The following is a 17,237-nucleotide window of genomic DNA, read 5'->3' on the forward strand; positions in this document are numbered from 1 at the left end:
GCGGCGTCCGGCGGGAGGAGGGGCGCCAAGCGGTGAGGTCACGTGTTGCGGCGGCGCCGCCGCCGGCCCTAGGCCCCTCCTCCATGAGAGGGGAGGCAGGGCGGGCAAACATGGCGGCGGTGAGTTAGAAAGCGTCGGACGGCGGGGCTGGCGGCGGATACTTCCAGGAGCGGCCGCGGAGGGATCGAGAGCGAGTGAGTCCTGCCCTACCTTCTTGCCCGACGCCGCGGGCGGGGGGGCTCCCCGGCCGCCTCAGGCGGTCCTTGCTCGACGGGGCCGCGGCAGTCGCGGGGATCCCCCCCTCAGCTCCCGGTCTGGGCAGCCACGCACCAAGCGGGGCCAGGCATTGTCCCACGGCCTCCCCCACTCTGGCCCCAGACAGTGCGGGTAGGAGGCCCTTGGCGAGAGCCACGCGGGGTGGGGAGCGGCCGGTGCATGGGCATTGTCTGGAGGTGGGGACTCGGTGGGCAGGGGGATGTCGATCGCCCGTGCAGCCCCTTCCTCTAAGCGTGACCCCCAACCCGAGCAGCCGGCCCCGCAGTGACTGCCTCCCCCAGAGTGTCCCCTTGCTGGCAGAGACCCTGCCCCCCCACGCCCCATACCCTTCTGAAGTCTTGTTGAGTGGAGGGCGCTAATCGCTGCAGCGTGAGGGGATGGGGGTTGGATAGGCGGTGTGGGGCCGGCTGACACTGTTACACCTGCGGGGGTCACTGCCCCAGAAGAGAGCGAACTTTCCTGCCGTTGGCTGGCAGCACGTATCTGTACGGCGAAGTTTCAGCTCCTGGGTTTATTGAAATTGTCTTGTAGGATCCGGTGGATAACGGCAGAGAAAACTTGTGGCCCTTATAACGTGGCGGGGCGAGTCCCCCCCCCCCCGTTTTCTGGTTGGCTAAGCAAAATCGCCTCATTATCTAATATTTCTAACCACTGTCGTTTGTGTCTACTTAATCGCTTGGTTAATTGTTGCAAATAGAGACTCCCTAGCGACGGGAGAAGACGAGCTTTAAAAGAGGTTTGCCCTTTGGTGCTTCACTGGCTTTAAATATTGTATTTGTAGAACCTCCTACGATCTCTGTAAACTTAATGCTGTTGTTAAGGGAATTCTTAAGGTGTTGGAGATCTGAAAACAAAAGTAGTTTATGGGACGCAATTACGCAGCCAATTCTAACCCAACCCGGAAGTTTATGTCCTGAACACGTGTTTGTGGGCAAGGTTAGGAGGCTGAGGGTCGCTGACCCTTTAGTGAGAGGAATCTGTTCCTTAACGTTTGTGTGAATAGCGAGCAAAGTGCTCAAGGGTCCCTGCAATCAACTGGGATCAGTGTTGGGATTGAATGCCACAAACAGTAACGATTAACGAATGAGCCTCAAGGTCCGGTTAACTCTGACAGCACACCACAAAGGTTGCTGGGGAGAGTAATCACTTAACAAGGAAATGCTCCTAAACTTTATTGAGAAGAGAGGCCTCGTCTTTTTCAGTCACTATGAATTTTTTTAAAAAAAGATGATATCCCAGCCTTTTTATTTGAGGGGGAGGTTATGTCTGTTTAAAAGTTCTCTCTGAAATAGATACATTCTTAGCAGGTCATGTATGGTGTTTAAAGAATGGGCTAATCAGTTGAAGTGTAAAGGGATACAGTTTAAAATTATATGACAAATTTACAAATCTTATTTATTTTTCACTGTTTTTTAGGCTACTCATTGCATTTTATGTTGCTTAATAAGTTTCGCTTAGTTTTCATTAACTAATACAGTGGGACAGTATTTAAAGTTTTTATAGATGTTTAGACTTCAACAATTTTCATTTACTTTTTTTAAAAATGAAACTATTAAAGTTTCACAACTTTTTTTATTACTCCTAGATTTTTGGGGCTTGATCTGCCTGATGGAAATTGATGTATGTATACAATGGTGTATATTGTGTTATGATACAGTATTCGTATTGACAGGTTTCAGAGGTACACTACATACTTAAAGGGCCATAAATTTACCTGAATCTAAAAATGACACTTCTGAAAAATGAAAATAGGATATATCTCCCCCACCTTCTTCCTTCCCACAATCTATCCCTTGTTTTCTAGAATAAGTTCTTTTCTCATCTGGTGATAAAATGGTGTGAGAGATTGACATTAACTGTAGGTGCTTGAGGAGGGTTCCAGGGGCAGACAGATAATTGAAAAGAACTGTCTTGCGTAACTCAGTCTATACTAGTACTGTCTTCTGGACTGAAGTAGAGAGAGGTTGGTGACCCCCAATACTTTATTGGAGACACTCTCATTCTCCAGAATCTTACTTTTCAAGGTGTTTTTTTTTTTTTTTTTCTTCAAGTATCTAGCTCTTAGGGAACAATTGTTATTGAGAACTGTGAACTGACTCATTCATTTCAATGGAGGTGCTAACTTAAATTCCCAATTACAATTTAAACATGGTCATGATGATAACTGCATGTAAGGAAAGAAAGGAGAGGGATGAAAATCTGCACAGTCTGAGGCACTAATTTCTTTTTGACTCAACAATTAAATGTTGCTTGGGAGGGGGACACCAATTTTTTCCCCCATCCAGTGACACATCTGAGCTTCCCCTCCTCCATGGTTGGGGATTGCTTTTTTTTCTGGAAAGGTGGCTCCTCCCTGTGCTGGAGGCTGTCTGCAGGCTTGAGCAGACATTGCTGTATTAACTAAACTTGGGTTGCTTTCAGGATTTTCTTTGCAGCTATGATGACTAGTAATATATATATTTTTTTAAATTGAAAACTTAGATTCTGATGTCATTGCATGACACTAAGAGCCAGAGTGCTAGGCGTGTGCCTATTTTTCCTTTGCCTTATTCCAGACTTGCCTGGGGATATGTGAACCCATTGCAGAGGAGCCAAGCCTAAGGAATCCATCAGATCTTGTATGGTGATGTCTTGAATATCTGCACAGTCTAATATGTGTGGCATCTCATTTTGGTTTCTGAAGGAGGCAGAGCTTGTGAGACCAGTGCTTTTTCCAGTTTGAGTTCTGTATGTCTTGTCGTCCTAGCAGAATCCTTGCTAATAATCTCAAGTAAATTTTACTGTGATCTTATTTTTTGACAAGGCATTTCAGATCACTTGGGGTAATGTAAGAAATTATCTCAGGACAGATTACTATGCCGTGTATGGTAATAATTGGAGGTGGAGAGGGAGAATGCTAATTGTTACAAATAGAGCCTCTCTAGTGATGGGAGAAGACTAGCTGGAAAAGATGTTTGGTCCTTGGTGCTTCACTGGCTTTAAATGTTGTTTTTATAGGACCTCCTTTCATCTCCGTAAGCTTAATGCTGTTGTTCAGGGAATTCTTAAGGTGTTGGAGGTCTGAAAACAAAAGTAGTTTATGGGACGCAATTACGCAGCCAATTCTAACCCAACCCGGAAGTTTATGTCCTGAACACGTGTTTGTGGGCAAGGTTAGGAGGCTGAGGGTCGCTGACCCTTTAGTGAGAGGAACCTGTTCGTTAATATTTGTGTGAATAGTGAGCAAAGTGCTCAAGGGTCCTTGCGACCAACTGGGATCAATGTTGGGATTGAATGCCACAAACAGTAACGATTAACGAATGAGCCTCGAGGTCCAGTTCACTCTGACAGCACACCACAAAGGTTGCTAAGGAGAGTAATCACTTAACAAGGAAATGCTCTTAAACTTTGTTGAGAAGAGAGGCAGCACCTTTTTCAGTCACTATGAATTTAAAAAAAAAAAAGTATAAGATCCCAACCTTTTTATTTGAGGGGGACGTTACATCTGTTAAAAAGTTCTTTCTGAAATAGATACATTCTTAGAAGGTCATGGATCCTGTTAAAGAATGGGCTAAGCTAGTGGTTTTCAAACTGCGGGTCGTGACCCAGTACTGGGTCACGGAATGTAAGGCAATGGGTCACGGCAGTTCTGGTAAGCACCACCGACCAGGCTGTTAAAAGTCCTGTCGGTGGTGCTGCCCGGCTAAGGCAGGCTAGTCCCCACCTGTTCTGATACCACGCTGCTAACTGAGAGCTGCCTGAGGTTAGCCTGCACCCCAGTCCCCAGCCCTGAGGCCCCCCCCCCCAACCCAGAGCCCTCTGCTGCACTCTAAACCGCTCATCCCTGGCCCCACCCCAGAGCCAGCACCCCCGCACCCCAATCCTCTGCCCCAACCCTGAGCCCCTCCCACACCCTGAGCTCCTCATCCCCAGCTCTGTTGAGAAGCGGGCATCAACAATTTTCTTCAACTGGCTTGCCAGGAAAAAAAAAGTTTGAAAACCACTGTGCTAATCAGTTGAAATGTAAAGGGATACAGTTTAAAAGTATCTGACAAATTTACAAACCGGATTTATCTTTCACTGTTTTATTTAGGAAAAAGAAAAGGAGTACTTGTGACACCTTAGAAACTAACCAATTTATTTGAGCATGCATCCGATGAAGTGAGCTGTAGCTCATGAAAGCTTATGCTCAAATAAATTGGTTAGTCTCTAAGGTGCCACAAGTACTCCTTTTCTTTTTGCGAATACAGACTAACACGGCTGTTACTCTGAAACCTGTTTTATTTAGGCTGCTCGTTGCATTTTTATATTGTGTATGGTTTATTGCATTTTTTTTTGCAGTGTATGGTAGCAACTGGAGGTGGAGAGGGAAAATGTTTGCATGGAAGCTACAGCAAGGATTTTAGTGTTAAAGGGTGAGCAAAGGCTTTTAGCACTCTTGACAATAAGATGTGTTACCTTGGGTTTTTAGCATTCCACATGGTGTGAGACATTAGGTTCACAGGGGCTATGCCATAGGCATTAATTCTTTAAATATTAGCCAGTGGCTTGGAGGGTTTGGTGGAAGCCACTGCAGATTGACTGACTGTGGCAATTGCAAACACACAGTTAAATGCAATTTATGAATAGAGAAGTTCTAAAAATGTCATGGTATATTTAGTGTTGTGTGACCTGTAGGGGGGCTTTTTTTAAAACGGAAAATCTTTCTGGGCTTGAAGTTATTACCACCCTTCTTTCCTTTTGGGGAAAAAAGTAGGCTGGACATCTGTTTCTGAATATTTTAGATTCAGAAAAAAGCTGCTGCTTTTGCACTTTCCACCAGGGCTAAAACAGGGAAGGTGCGAGACAAAGATTGGCAGGTTGGCACGGATACATGCCGTAATAAAAACAGCATTGAGAATATTGGCAGTTGTGTTTTGTTCTTAAATCAGAAGCTTATTTTGCGTGATTTGAGAAGAAATAGGTTTATGTAATACATAATGTTAATGAAACCCTCTTTTACCTTGAAAAAATAGCTTTGTAGTGGCATCATACAAAATGTGTTCTGAGCCATTTTTGTACCATCTTTTTTGTTGTGACAGTAACTTGGATTTTTCTTTCTGCTTTCTAGAAAAAGTGAGTTGTACCGTTGCTGTCAAGGTATCTATTAGTTGTATAACAATTTTTTGTTTTGTACTTCAGCTTTTTTTGTGACTCTTCTAACAGGTTGGGTCTTGTTGCTTAGTAGTATTGGGACAGTTTACAGATGACTTTAAAAAAAAATTCAACAATGAGAATTTTAGGGAACAGCTTGTAATATTGTCAACTCTTTTTAAAGCAACTTTTGTGGGGATCTTGGGATGCAAGAAATAGCGGCTTTTGATAAAGTAACTTTTGCTTATACTAACTAAAAAGCCTTATACTTTGAAAAAATTATGGAGTTGTATTTTGACTTGATTAGCTTAGTTTTAGGTTTGACTACCTGAATGTAAGAATATAAACAATAAGGTATTAAGATGTAGCTTTTTTTCTGATGTACTTCTGTTGTGTTTTTGGGTTCTAAATTAAAGCAAAACTGAGTAGTTGAAACTTATATGTTGGGCTTAGTTATGTGGGTTAAGTTTCACAAAACATAAGATTAGCTATTATTTATTGAATGTTTTTAACTTCAGTGACAGTGTCAGGAGTTCAGTATTCCCCTAGTGTTTGCAACCAGAACACTATAGCTTTGTTCAGATTATTCAGAAACCAGATTACTGAAACTAACTAGTCCAGAGTCATCCAAACTGAATGCTATGCAAGTAAACCGTTGCAGTTCTTTTACTTAATCTAAATTGTTAGCAATAGATATTTTTTAAGGGAATTTAAAAGTGGAGGGACTTATATGAGGGAGAGTGGCAATTGGGATGTCTTCTGGAGATTATTGTGATCATACAGCTGGAGTGCTTAAATTATATAAGGGTGAGTATAAAACAGGGGTTCTCAAACTGGGGGTCGCGAGCTGTCAACCTCCACCCCAAACCTCGCTTTGCCTCCAGCATTTATAATGGTGTTAAATGTATAAAAAAGTGTTTTTAATTTATAAGGGGGGGTCGCGCTCAGAGGCTTGCTATGTGAAAGGGGTCACCTGTAAAAAAGTTTGAGAGCCACTGTTGTAGGAACATATGAATTGCTATACTAGTTCCAACTAGTGGTCATCCTTTGTAGACCCTGCAGTAGGCAGGTATGAGATAACTTGCCCCCACGGAAAGCTTCTTCCTACCCCTTTTAGTTGTTGGCTTATACTCAAGCATGAGTATTTATCTCTTGTTTGTTAATATTTATAACCCAGGATATTCTTAATATATACACTAAACTTTTAAGTGTCTTGCTTTGAGTTCCACAGACTAATTGTCCATTTTGTAGGAAAGTCTTTTTTCACCCCAGTTTTGGATTTGTCCCATCTCTGTTCCCTAAATCACCCCTTATTGCTATATTATGGGAGAAGATAGATTGAAAACTTCTGTTCACCCCATTCATTGTTTTTGCATACTTTTATCATGCCCCCTCACTCAACTCCACTTTGATAGACAGTCCCAATCTTTTCCGTTGCCTTTCATGAGATTTTCCCTGTGCTTAATCATTCTAGTCACCTGTCTCTAAGCTTACTTTATTTCCGCCATCTCCTGATAGAGATGGGGTGACCAAAACTAAACACAGTATTCCAGGTGGGGACATTTTGTTGATTTGTAGAATTCCATTATGATTTCCTCATTTAGTCTCTCCCCATTCACCTTTACACTGTGTGCTCTTTTGGCCACATTGAGCAAAAGTCTTCATTGAGCTAGTAACAGTGATATGCAGGTTTCTTTACTGGGTTCTAAGTAAACTATCAATTCAGAAAAGCATGTGCGTACTTCACATTGAAGGGAATAATCTGCATTACTTTGCATATGTCCACATAGAACTACTACTTCCACTATGAAGTTCTTTCTGAAGTTCCTGGAACTTCTCCAGTATTGACTAAACCATGTCTTCTGCAAATTTTGTTGCCTTGCTACTCCCACCCTTTTCCAGTTAATTTATAAATGTACCGATCACTGCCAGTTCCAGTCTGGAACCTTGTGGCATCCCACTGTTAACCTTTTCTCAGGATGAAAATTAATCATTTTTTCCTACTTTGATTTTTGCCTTAATCCAGTTTCTCAACTGACTAGTTTTTTTAGTAGCCTCTTTTGGGGGATGGTCAAAGGCCTTATGAAAGTTTAAATTGTCACCTTTTTCTTTCATTTGTTTATTGACTTATTCAGATAATTCTAAAAGACTAGTGAGATGGTTTTTCTTTGAGGAAGCAGCAGTGCAACTAGATCTCCTCATCATGATGTTCTAGGTATCTTATATTTAATTCAACCAAGTACAGAAGTAAGGTCACTCTGAATGCCTTAAAAAAGAAAAAAGTACAATATTTGTCACCCTATAATACTTTGATATAATATCTGGCTTTAATGGGATTATATGTTTTACTGACAGTTAAATCTGGATGTGTCCTCTTCGATTTGGGGCTCTCTCTGTCCTCACATCTTGGCCGTGTCTAAGTCTTGTCTTTTTTTTCTGCATAACATCTCTAAGATGCAGCCTTTCATCTTCATCCCTACAATTAAAACTATCAAGTAAGCTCTCAGCTCGCATCTTGATTACTGACTGCAACATCCTTCTTTTTGGCTTTTACAATCCAATCCAGCGTCACCCCCTCTTCAGATTCCTCCACTGGCTTCTCTTGCTCGATCGTATCAAACATAAGCTACTTGTATTCACTTCCAAGGCCCAGAGCTGTAGCTCACGAAAGCTTATGCTCATATAAATTGGTTAGTCTCTAAGGTGCCACAAGTACTCCTTTTCTTTTTACTTCCAAGGCCTGTCAGTCAGTCCCCATCCTACCTATTATCTCATTTGCTGTTGAGCTGTCAGTGCCAGCTTCTGCTTGTCTACTTGTTATATTTTCAAACAAGCACATTTCTGTCTTCCCCCATGCTGCCCATTTGCTTGGGAAGTTTCCCTGTAAAAATCTACAAAGCCATCTCATTATGCAACTCCAAAACCCCCTAAAGCTCTCCTTTGCCATGATGCTACAAAAAAAATTAACAGGCTGTTGGTGTGGTGAAATCACTGCCTGTCGTATTGACCAACATTTCCTCATTGTTTCCTTGTGCTCCCCCGTATGTGTCCATCTGTTGTCTCTTGAGGGCCATCTTTTTGTTCTGTTTGTACAGCATCTAGCAGTGGGGTCCTTATCCTTGACTAGGGCTCCTAGACACTATGGTAATAGCTACTAACTTCATTCTTAAACTGGTTTACTGAATTTACATTATCCGTTCCAGCATGTTTTTCTTTTGACACCTCAATCTTTGCCAGTACCTCTTCTATTACTAGAAGAGAGCAGGTATCTCCTCAACAATGGGCAGTCTAGAACTAGGGAGCACAAGAATTTTGGATCTTTGAGCTTTGTTTGTTACCTGTTCTGGCAATTGTCAGCCGTGTAGGTGCTGTTAACCAAGTGTTGAACATATCTTAGCTATGAGTGCAGACAAGGATAAACTGCTTAGCATTGTTTTGAAAACTTTGGATAAAACCATGTTTCTGAAACAATGCTGAATGTTTTGTCCTTTTCTATGCTTACAGCTAAACAGAGTTCATCTACACAGAGTGCAGACACCTGTAGTCAACAGTGAGTAAACTCTAGGAATTCAAGCAAGGCTATACAGAAAAGTGAGTAACTGTAATGTTTGAGCAAAAACTGAGTCCCTTTGTGGAATAAAAGCGGATATTTGTATTATGATTTGTAATAACTGGGCTTCCCCTCTCCCCCAAAAACATGGAATATTTGACTTCTTAATTTACTCCAGGACAGTATTAAAACTTAATTTTAACAGGTTTCAGAGTAACAGCCGTGTTAGTCTGTATTCGGAAAAAGAAAAGGAGTATTTGTGGCACCTTAGAGACTAACCAATTTATTTGAGCATAAGCTTTTGTGAGCGATAAAGTGAGCTGTAGCTCACGAAAGCTTATGCTCAAATAAATTGGTTAGTCTCTAAGGTGCCACAAGTACTCCTTTTCTTTTTAATTTTAACAGCTATCCTATGCATGAAAAGCCCATGGCCTACCTTTTGCTCTGAGTGTCCCAATGCTGACTTAATACATTAAATACAGAGTTGACCATCTATCCTGCTCACTATGTGAAAAATTATCTCAAATTCATTTATGGTACAAAAACTAAAAGATTTTTAGTTTAATATAAAACAAGTATTTCTAGAACTACTTAATTTAACTGACTTTTTTCCTAAATTCTTGTCTCATTAAGCAGGTACAGAATTGTTATAGGCTAAACAAACCAATTATTTTTAACTACTAGCTAAGTACTTCTCCCTGCTTAGGCAATGTGCTTTAGGGGCTGTTCTTAAAGGGACCCAACATAAATGGCACTTCCATCTCACCACTTTTGCCTACTAGTATTACTTGAAACTCCTACAATTACCAAGACAAAGGCTAGAAGAAAGCTTTTTAAACTTTGTTTACTTTATGCATTTGATAGCATCTTGTGAATAGTTAAGTTTTCATTGGATCCCCTGTTTATGTAGATCTTGTACGTAAGTGAGAAATATTTTTTAATTTTGAAAAATTGAGCACAAAACCACAGGCATTGTCAAGAGACTCTGGGCACATTTAGATCCTGAAACTTGTTTTAGGAAAGTGACTGACTAATTTGACTGTGCCCTTAGAAATCAGATAAAGAAATATAAAATGCTAAAGGTTTTGCAGGATAAAAATGATTACGATTGTAACTTGTGGTCTTATTTATTTTTGTTTTAGAGATGGTGGAGCCAGGACAAGATCTGTTGCTTGCTGCTTTGAGTGAGAGTGGAATCAGTCCAAATGATCTATTTGATATTGACCCTGCGGACATGGGCCTTGCAACCCCAGCACCAGCGCCAGCTGTTCAGCAGGTTAAAAATGAGAGCTTTTTAAAATTAACCAATATTGCATAATATAGAATCATAGACTTTTTTTGTTAACGATTGTGAAAGAATGGAATTGTATGTTTTCATTGCTATGCTGGGCTTGTGTATGGAAAAAATTGAGATGGTAATCACCTGTCTTAAATATGTATTTTAGAAATCAAAATTATGTACGTTATTGACTGAACTTGTATTAATATGAGTTATATATACTTTCTAGGGCCACAATGTCATGTATCCACACATAGAACTTCCATTGATATGTCTTGGGTGGCTTTTCTCTCCTTCGAAGCAAGAGAGAGAATTGATTTAATCTCTAGGACAGCTTACACACCCCAAGAATGGAACACATTTTTGGACATGGACCGGAAAACAATAGTCTGTCAACAGAAATGAAATTGCAAAACTCGCTCAGTTTTCGCAGTCGTTAACTGGAAAGGCTTTATGCTTGAATCAATTTTGGAGGCAAAGTCAATGGCTTGGTGTGCTACCATCTTGATTTCTAATGAAACCAGGATTATTAACAGGCAAAGTTGGTCATTAGTTTTAAAATGGGGGGGCGGGGATAGTAGTAAAGGTTTTCATTCTTTTTTTCCTACTAAAACTAGTACCTGATCGTGCTTGCTTTCTTTCTCTCTAGTCAGTGCCACTTAGTGCATTAGAACTAGGCTTGGAGACTGAGGCAACAGTTGCTGTTAAACAAGAACCAGAGACTGTATCTACTCCAGCACTATTAAATGTCAGGGTAAGAGCTGACATGTTTAGAGTTTTGTATGTGTAAAATAGTGAAGTGAAAAAGTGAGGAAGGCCTAAAAATTGTTGGCTCTTAGCCATCCCTTCAGTATAGTTTGTAATACAGATAAAAATTCTTTCCCTGCTTTTTCAGTAACACTCACTTTTGAAGGGTTGGCCTGATGTGTAAGAGATGCCATGTGTTAGATCAAGCCAGATTTAAAGGGAAAAATTGTTTAAGGAAGAGCCCAGTTTAATTTCTTACGAGTACATTTAGAATAAGGATGCCATTAAACCTGATGCTTTTAGGTAGCATATATTATCCTAAATTGGGAGACTGAGAATTCTGGATGTATTATGCAGAATATCAGTTAACATAGAAGTTATGAACAAGATAATCTTTATCTTTCTAAAGATAACATAAAGTAGAAGTAGATCAATATCTCGAGGGTAGGGTTAACAAAGAATCTCCACAGAAAAAGGAGTTCTAAAATAGACATTAGTTTATTTATAAACTAATGGTAAAACCATGTTGTGCAGTGTGTAAGATTTCTTTACAACCCAAGCTTCTCCACACAGCGGATGTACTTTGTGTCTGAATGGTGAAATCCTTTCTTCTTACCTGTTCTTTCCTCTTCTCTTTGGAAAAAAATCCTGTGAATCTGGATCCTCCCATGAAGCAACACTCATGCATTTTGGAAGAAGCTTCTTTCTCAGGCTTCCACATCCTGAGATAAAATGGCATTCTATCATCAGTTGGTTGTGCTATGGAAAGATAATATTGACAGTCCACCAACTTAAGAACAAAAAAACCCCTCACACTGCTTAAATTGATACCTCCTGTCCTCTAGCTGAAAGGCATATAATAGAAGTTTTGCTTTCCGAGTATTGTCACTTTTGAGAATCATCATGATATTTCCAAAACAGGAAAATCTCACATTTTTGTTTTTCTTTTCTAGCAGCCACCATCAACCACAACCTTTGTGCTGAATCAAATAAATCAGCTTCCAACTTTGGGGACTACAATAGTAATGACAAAAACCACACCTGTGACAACTACTAGGCAGACCATCACTGTAGCAAAAATCATTCAGACCAGCACAACGACTCGACCGTCGGTTGCAGCACCAGCAGTACGCAATGCCTTGACCACTGCACCTTCAAAGGACCAGGTCCAGCTGAAAGATCTGCTCAAAAACAATAGTCTTAATGAACTAATGAAATTGAAGCCACCTCCGAACATTGCCCAGCCAGTTGCAACAGCAGCTAGTAAGTGGTTCTTTCCCCTTCATCATGTGCATTTTGTTTCAGAAATGTGATACTGAAATAATCTAATAAAGAGATCTTGGTGGTGGTCTTTTTGGCTCTCCGTGGAGTAAGAGAATAGAATAGCACAGTAACATTAAAATTGATCCTAGAAAACCTGGCATATGTTGGACTCCATACTTTATTTTTGGAATGTTGAGAAGTTGGAAGCGGCACAAAATGACTGAATTTTTAAAAACTCAAGAACCCTTTGATATGTCCTTCTAAGAATTGAGACAAACTGAAGATAAATTTTTAAATAGGAAGCTGGTAAATGACTGACGTTAGTAATGTTTTGTATATAGCAATTTGTTAATCTTGTTGAAGTTGCATTATTTGAACCTATGCCATTGTCTAATCTCGTGTGTGTGTGTGTGTGTGCACGCGTGCTAGGGGAGTACTGTCCTTAAATGATAGTCAGAACCCTTTCTCTCTCCTTCCCAAAAAGACTTTTAGAGCAAGCTAGTATTTTTGACTTCTAGCCATGTTTCTCTAAAGCATCCATTGGGGAGGGAATAAACAGAAATCTGTGCACTTAAAAAAACAAAAAACAAAACAAAAAAACCCCCCTCTTTTTGTGTTGTAATGTTAAAATCTATTGTGGGTGGTGGCTAATCTTTTTATAGACAATTTAGTGCTTCTCCAATACTCCATATTTAGGGGGAAATTGTTACAGGAATAGTTAAATGGTAAGTTACAAATATTGGGAGATCTAATATGTATAAACATCTGAGATCCTGTGGCAGGATCAAGCCCAGAAACTTAGCTACCAGCTTCTCCTTAAATATAGTTGATGCGGTACTGCAGAAGTTTTTGCAAGTCGTGTGTGTGTGTGTGTGTACGCACGCACCCACCCCCTACCCCCACATAGAAGACTTGCAAAAACCATTTATAATTAGTTTACTTTAAGCAGCACTTTGGGTATAGATAGTTTCACAGTTTTCTTTCACTATGTAGAGAGCTTTCCCTATTGTGTTGATCTTTCCATACAGGCAAATAAGGACTTAAAAAATAAAGAAACTCCTGACATGTGGTACCTGAAATTTTAACTTTCAAGTTCACAATGCACCCCTTTAAACATTAACATGGAATCAGAGGGAGAATTTTTGTTGCCTTAGCGTAATGATTATGTGCCTAGTCTTTTTACAGGGCATGTCATTGTCTCCAATATAGTAGTAACTTCTTGATGTATTTTGTCAGTTGCTGAAGTAGAGTTGAGTCCAATATAACTTTCAGTAGCTTGAGAATTTCTTTATTTTAAAAAAAATAAACAAGTAGGATATAGTATAGATGAGGCTGGCTGTGAAGACTAGAACAGGAACACAGTCGCATGTCCCATCTTTGTTCCAACTGTTTTCCCAGTCTCCACCAAGATTATAGGTGACTAAAACTAGCTAAAGGTTGAGGTGCTTAATCTGGAAAAACAAGTCAGTGATGCTATAAAGCTTTAACTCCGTTCCCTTATCTCATTTGTGCTTAATGGAAGGCTGTATACCTGATGGAAGATATTATGGAATATCTGGATGATATTCCAAATTCTGGAAGGTGACATTGGTTTTGTAACACACAACTGCTGAACGTATAATTCAGCTGTCCTATGAAAGGGAAGGGTTTTTTTTAAACAGCCCAGGGTCTACAGAAAGCAGACTCTTTTTTTCTCTTCCCTGATGACATCTTTGCAGAAACGCTTAATAGAACTTGGAAGAATGACGCTTTACAGCAGAGCATTTAAATGCTGTCTTACTATATAATATACAATTTTTAGCTTTTTGTATTTTTATATAACTCTTCTTACAAAAGTAACCTCTGCAAGTCTTACATTTAACTTATACTTTTGCTTTCACATACTGGAAGCTTGAAAGATAGCTCCTTAACTAAAACATTCACTGTATCCATCCTTGTATAACTATTTGTCTTAGATCTGTGCTGTGACTCTCATCACCATTAAATTCTAAAGGGAGGAAAGTGAACAAATGTCTTGTTGTCCATTTGTAGCATTTAAAACAATTCAGTCCAACATGTTAACTTTCTTGCAGAAATAATTGTAGTGTCTCCAAAGGTGGTAAACACCACCAAACCAGGTAAGATCACATCTCTCGATTAAACTGGGTTTGTGGTTTCCTATTAAACTGCCTTAGCTCTCACTATTAAATGGCCTATATAGGGATTTGGTGAAGGTATCTTCTCTTTAAGTTACATTTAATAGACTCACGCATCTCTCTCAGATACGATGGTACTGGTTAAACTAAAGATTTAAGTACATGTGGCTCCCTCAGAAGGAGGCAACAGGACTAATTTCAGGCACATTCAGAGTTCTATAGATAAATATATTTGGCTATTGTTCTTGAGGAAGTCAGTGTACTATCAAAGATTTCAGATCTTCATTTCCAGCTACCTTGACTGTGTGATGTGTAAATCAATACAACAGAGAAAATGTAAGGAAAATTATTAATTTCTGTAAAATGTAATTTTTCTTGTAGCTGATCTAAGCAATGGTGCTGTAAAGAAGGAGGCATCTACAAAAGAAGTAACAAGAATATGGGTAAATGATGTAAAAATGAGAAGTTATTCACCTACTATGGTGAGTAGTAAGAATGAATGGATATAGTTTCTTAAATGAGTTTTATATATAAATGGTCCCAACTGTCTTTATCTAGTTTCAGCAGTTGCTCCTGTAAGTTTCCTAGGTTTCCATAACCACTTAGCACATCTGATTCTGAAGGAGAATTTTCCCTGGCTGCAGTAGTTGTGGAGTGGTTGGTCCAGGTAGACCATATCTCCAGAGCGGTTTCCATGTGAGCTAGGGTAGGAGTCATATGAAGGTCAGGCATCTTTCACAAGAACCCACTGTGCATGCTGATGGGTAATCCTACCTGACTGAAGCTGATGTGCAGCTCTCTCACTCTGCTTTTGGAAACTCCCTCTGTATAAATTTCCCTTCCATGCAGCCAGATACACAGCTCTCCACAGTTTGGGGCTTTTAATGTTTCTGCAGCAAATTGGACCAGCCTTGGGTTGTATGACCATAAGATTCTGTTTCTTCTCCCATTGATATGCTGGGTGTTTAATGAATAACTAGCACTGATACCATTGAAACGCGCTTAAATCGTACTTCAATGGGAACTAGATTCAAATGAGTCTAGTGTGTGATCTCCAGTATGGCACCTGGAAGCTGTCTAGATCTTTAATATTAAAAGAGCTATCTGATGCTGAAGGGTTTTGTCTTCAGGGATGGAGGATGTTTCTTTTCTGCTTTAAAAAAAAACAACAGTGCTTCAGGCATCTGTTGTATAGTAGCCTAGGCCACGGGATGATAATGGGCTATTGTCATCTCTTGGTGAGTAATATTGGGTACCACAGTGGTGGGTGCATTACATATGCATACTGTCCAATACTTCAAAGTCATTTGAATCTTTAACCAATGGAAATCTGCAACAGATTTCACAGAAATATTTACTTGAAGGTCTTTTCCTTTCTAAGTTACTTTACAGGTGTATATGTTGAGATACACTCTCAAATGCACGTCTGTGAACCTACATTTAATCCGTGGCATACTGACTGACTGCAGTAAAATAGAATTGTACTCCTTTTTAGCACCCCTTTATCTAAATATGAGTTATGTCCCCTGTGTGTCCCTGGTTATGTAGACTTATGCCCTGAAGTTTTGAATTCATGGCAAGGCAAACAAATAGCTTCCCATTGGTTCTCATTACATTTGGATAATTGAAGTTCAATTAAAATTTATACCAACTGGTACATAAAGTCAGCTTTAAAAACTTTATAAAACAGTTGGTCCACTGGCTTAGTTGCAGTGCTCACGCTGCTTTGCAGATTTTAATTTTTTTGGCTCACATTTCCTATGCTAGTATCATTTAACTCACTTTCCAGTGATACTGGCATCCAGTGGAATGCCACTGTCTGTGAAGGGAGTCCCTACAAAAAGAATATGGCTGTTGAAGCCTTCTGGAATCTTGTAATTGATGTGCCTATTGCTCTCTGGTTCAGGTAATGCACTATTATGAAAACACTACTAATGTCAATGTCTGTATTCTAGCTTCCACTCAGTGTTCCTGTACACTTCTAGGATATTGAGCATCAGCAATATATTATTTGACTAATGCAGATATATTTGTATTGTAGAAAGTGCCAGTAATAAAAGAGGAAGAGGAACCTGAGGAGGAGGATGAAGAAGAAATGGGTCATGCAGAGACATATGCAGAGTATATGCCAATAAAATGTATGACTCTCTGGTTGCATCCAAAAACTGAAGCTTTTTAAATGGTTTAGTGCCCAAATTCCTAACAGAATATGTAGAGAGAGAATAGTAATGCTTTATAATGCATCAAAATCAAATAACTAAAAGGGGACCAGATTTTGCTCTTTGTGGAGAAAATTGCCTTCTCCTGCAAAGGTCAACTTTTGAAAGAGGCTAAGATATTTGAACTTGGCCTTGGACAGGTCTGATACTTTTTTGGTTTAACTTTCTGTCAGTAGTTCATGAACAATGGTAAGTTTTTACAATAACATAGTTGGTAAGCGAAAACTTTGGCTTGCCCATGGTCTTTAGAATTGTGTCCATGTATGCACATAATTTTAAAATAAACAGTTGTTCCTGACTGCTCAGGCCTGAACTGTTGTCTTCATATTAGGGGGCTTTGTCTTATTGGCCAAGTACAGCATTTCAGTAACTTGATTACTGAGCAGTCACTAGCCTCCATCTAAGCATGGCTGGGGAAGTGTTTACGTGTATGTAATTTAAGTGTATGGTCAAATTTGGCCCTAAATTTTATTTTTTTTAGCAGCTGTTATAGAACCAAAGATTAGTAAAAGTATTTCCACAGTTTCTTATTTCAGAAATAAATTGTCTTTAAAACAAATGAACATTACTCTGCAGATGTATACTTAAACTTTGCAGCACTAAGAATATGGAAGTAACTGACTTAATTGATTTGTTTCACTGTCCAATCTGACATG

The 17,237-nt window shown here is 39.7% G+C and overlaps 1 protein-coding gene across 7 annotated transcripts in view; it reads left to right on the forward strand.

Annotated features, from left to right (window-relative positions):
- Positions 1-59: 59 nt before the first annotated feature.
- SBNO1 (strawberry notch homolog 1) overlaps positions 60-17,237 on the forward strand; it is a 43,206-nt gene continuing 26,028 nt past the window's right edge. The window contains exons 1-7 of one of the 7 annotated variants that reach the window (XM_077834992.1): positions 101-194; positions 8,893-8,979; positions 10,081-10,214; positions 10,867-10,971; positions 11,918-12,227; positions 14,744-14,844; positions 16,404-16,500. In XM_077834992.1, coding sequence (XP_077691118.1) covers positions 10,083-10,214; positions 10,867-10,971; positions 11,918-12,227; positions 14,744-14,844; positions 16,404-16,500 — 745 coding nt within the window. In that variant the 5' untranslated portion in view covers positions 101-194; positions 8,893-8,979; positions 10,081-10,082. Of the gene's footprint in view, positions 195-2,831; positions 2,895-4,631; positions 4,671-5,365; positions 5,395-8,892; positions 8,980-10,080; positions 10,215-10,866; positions 10,972-11,917; positions 12,228-14,743; positions 14,845-16,403; positions 16,501-17,237 lie in introns of those variants that run through there. The other 6 variants (XM_077834994.1, XM_077834988.1, XM_077834991.1 and 3 more) reach the window with 6 other exon arrangements.

The sequence above is a fragment of the Eretmochelys imbricata genome, chromosome 15 (assembly GCF_965152235.1).
Source record: "Eretmochelys imbricata isolate rEreImb1 chromosome 15, rEreImb1.hap1, whole genome shotgun sequence".
NCBI classification, from domain to species: Eukaryota; Metazoa; Chordata; order Testudines; family Cheloniidae; genus Eretmochelys; species Eretmochelys imbricata.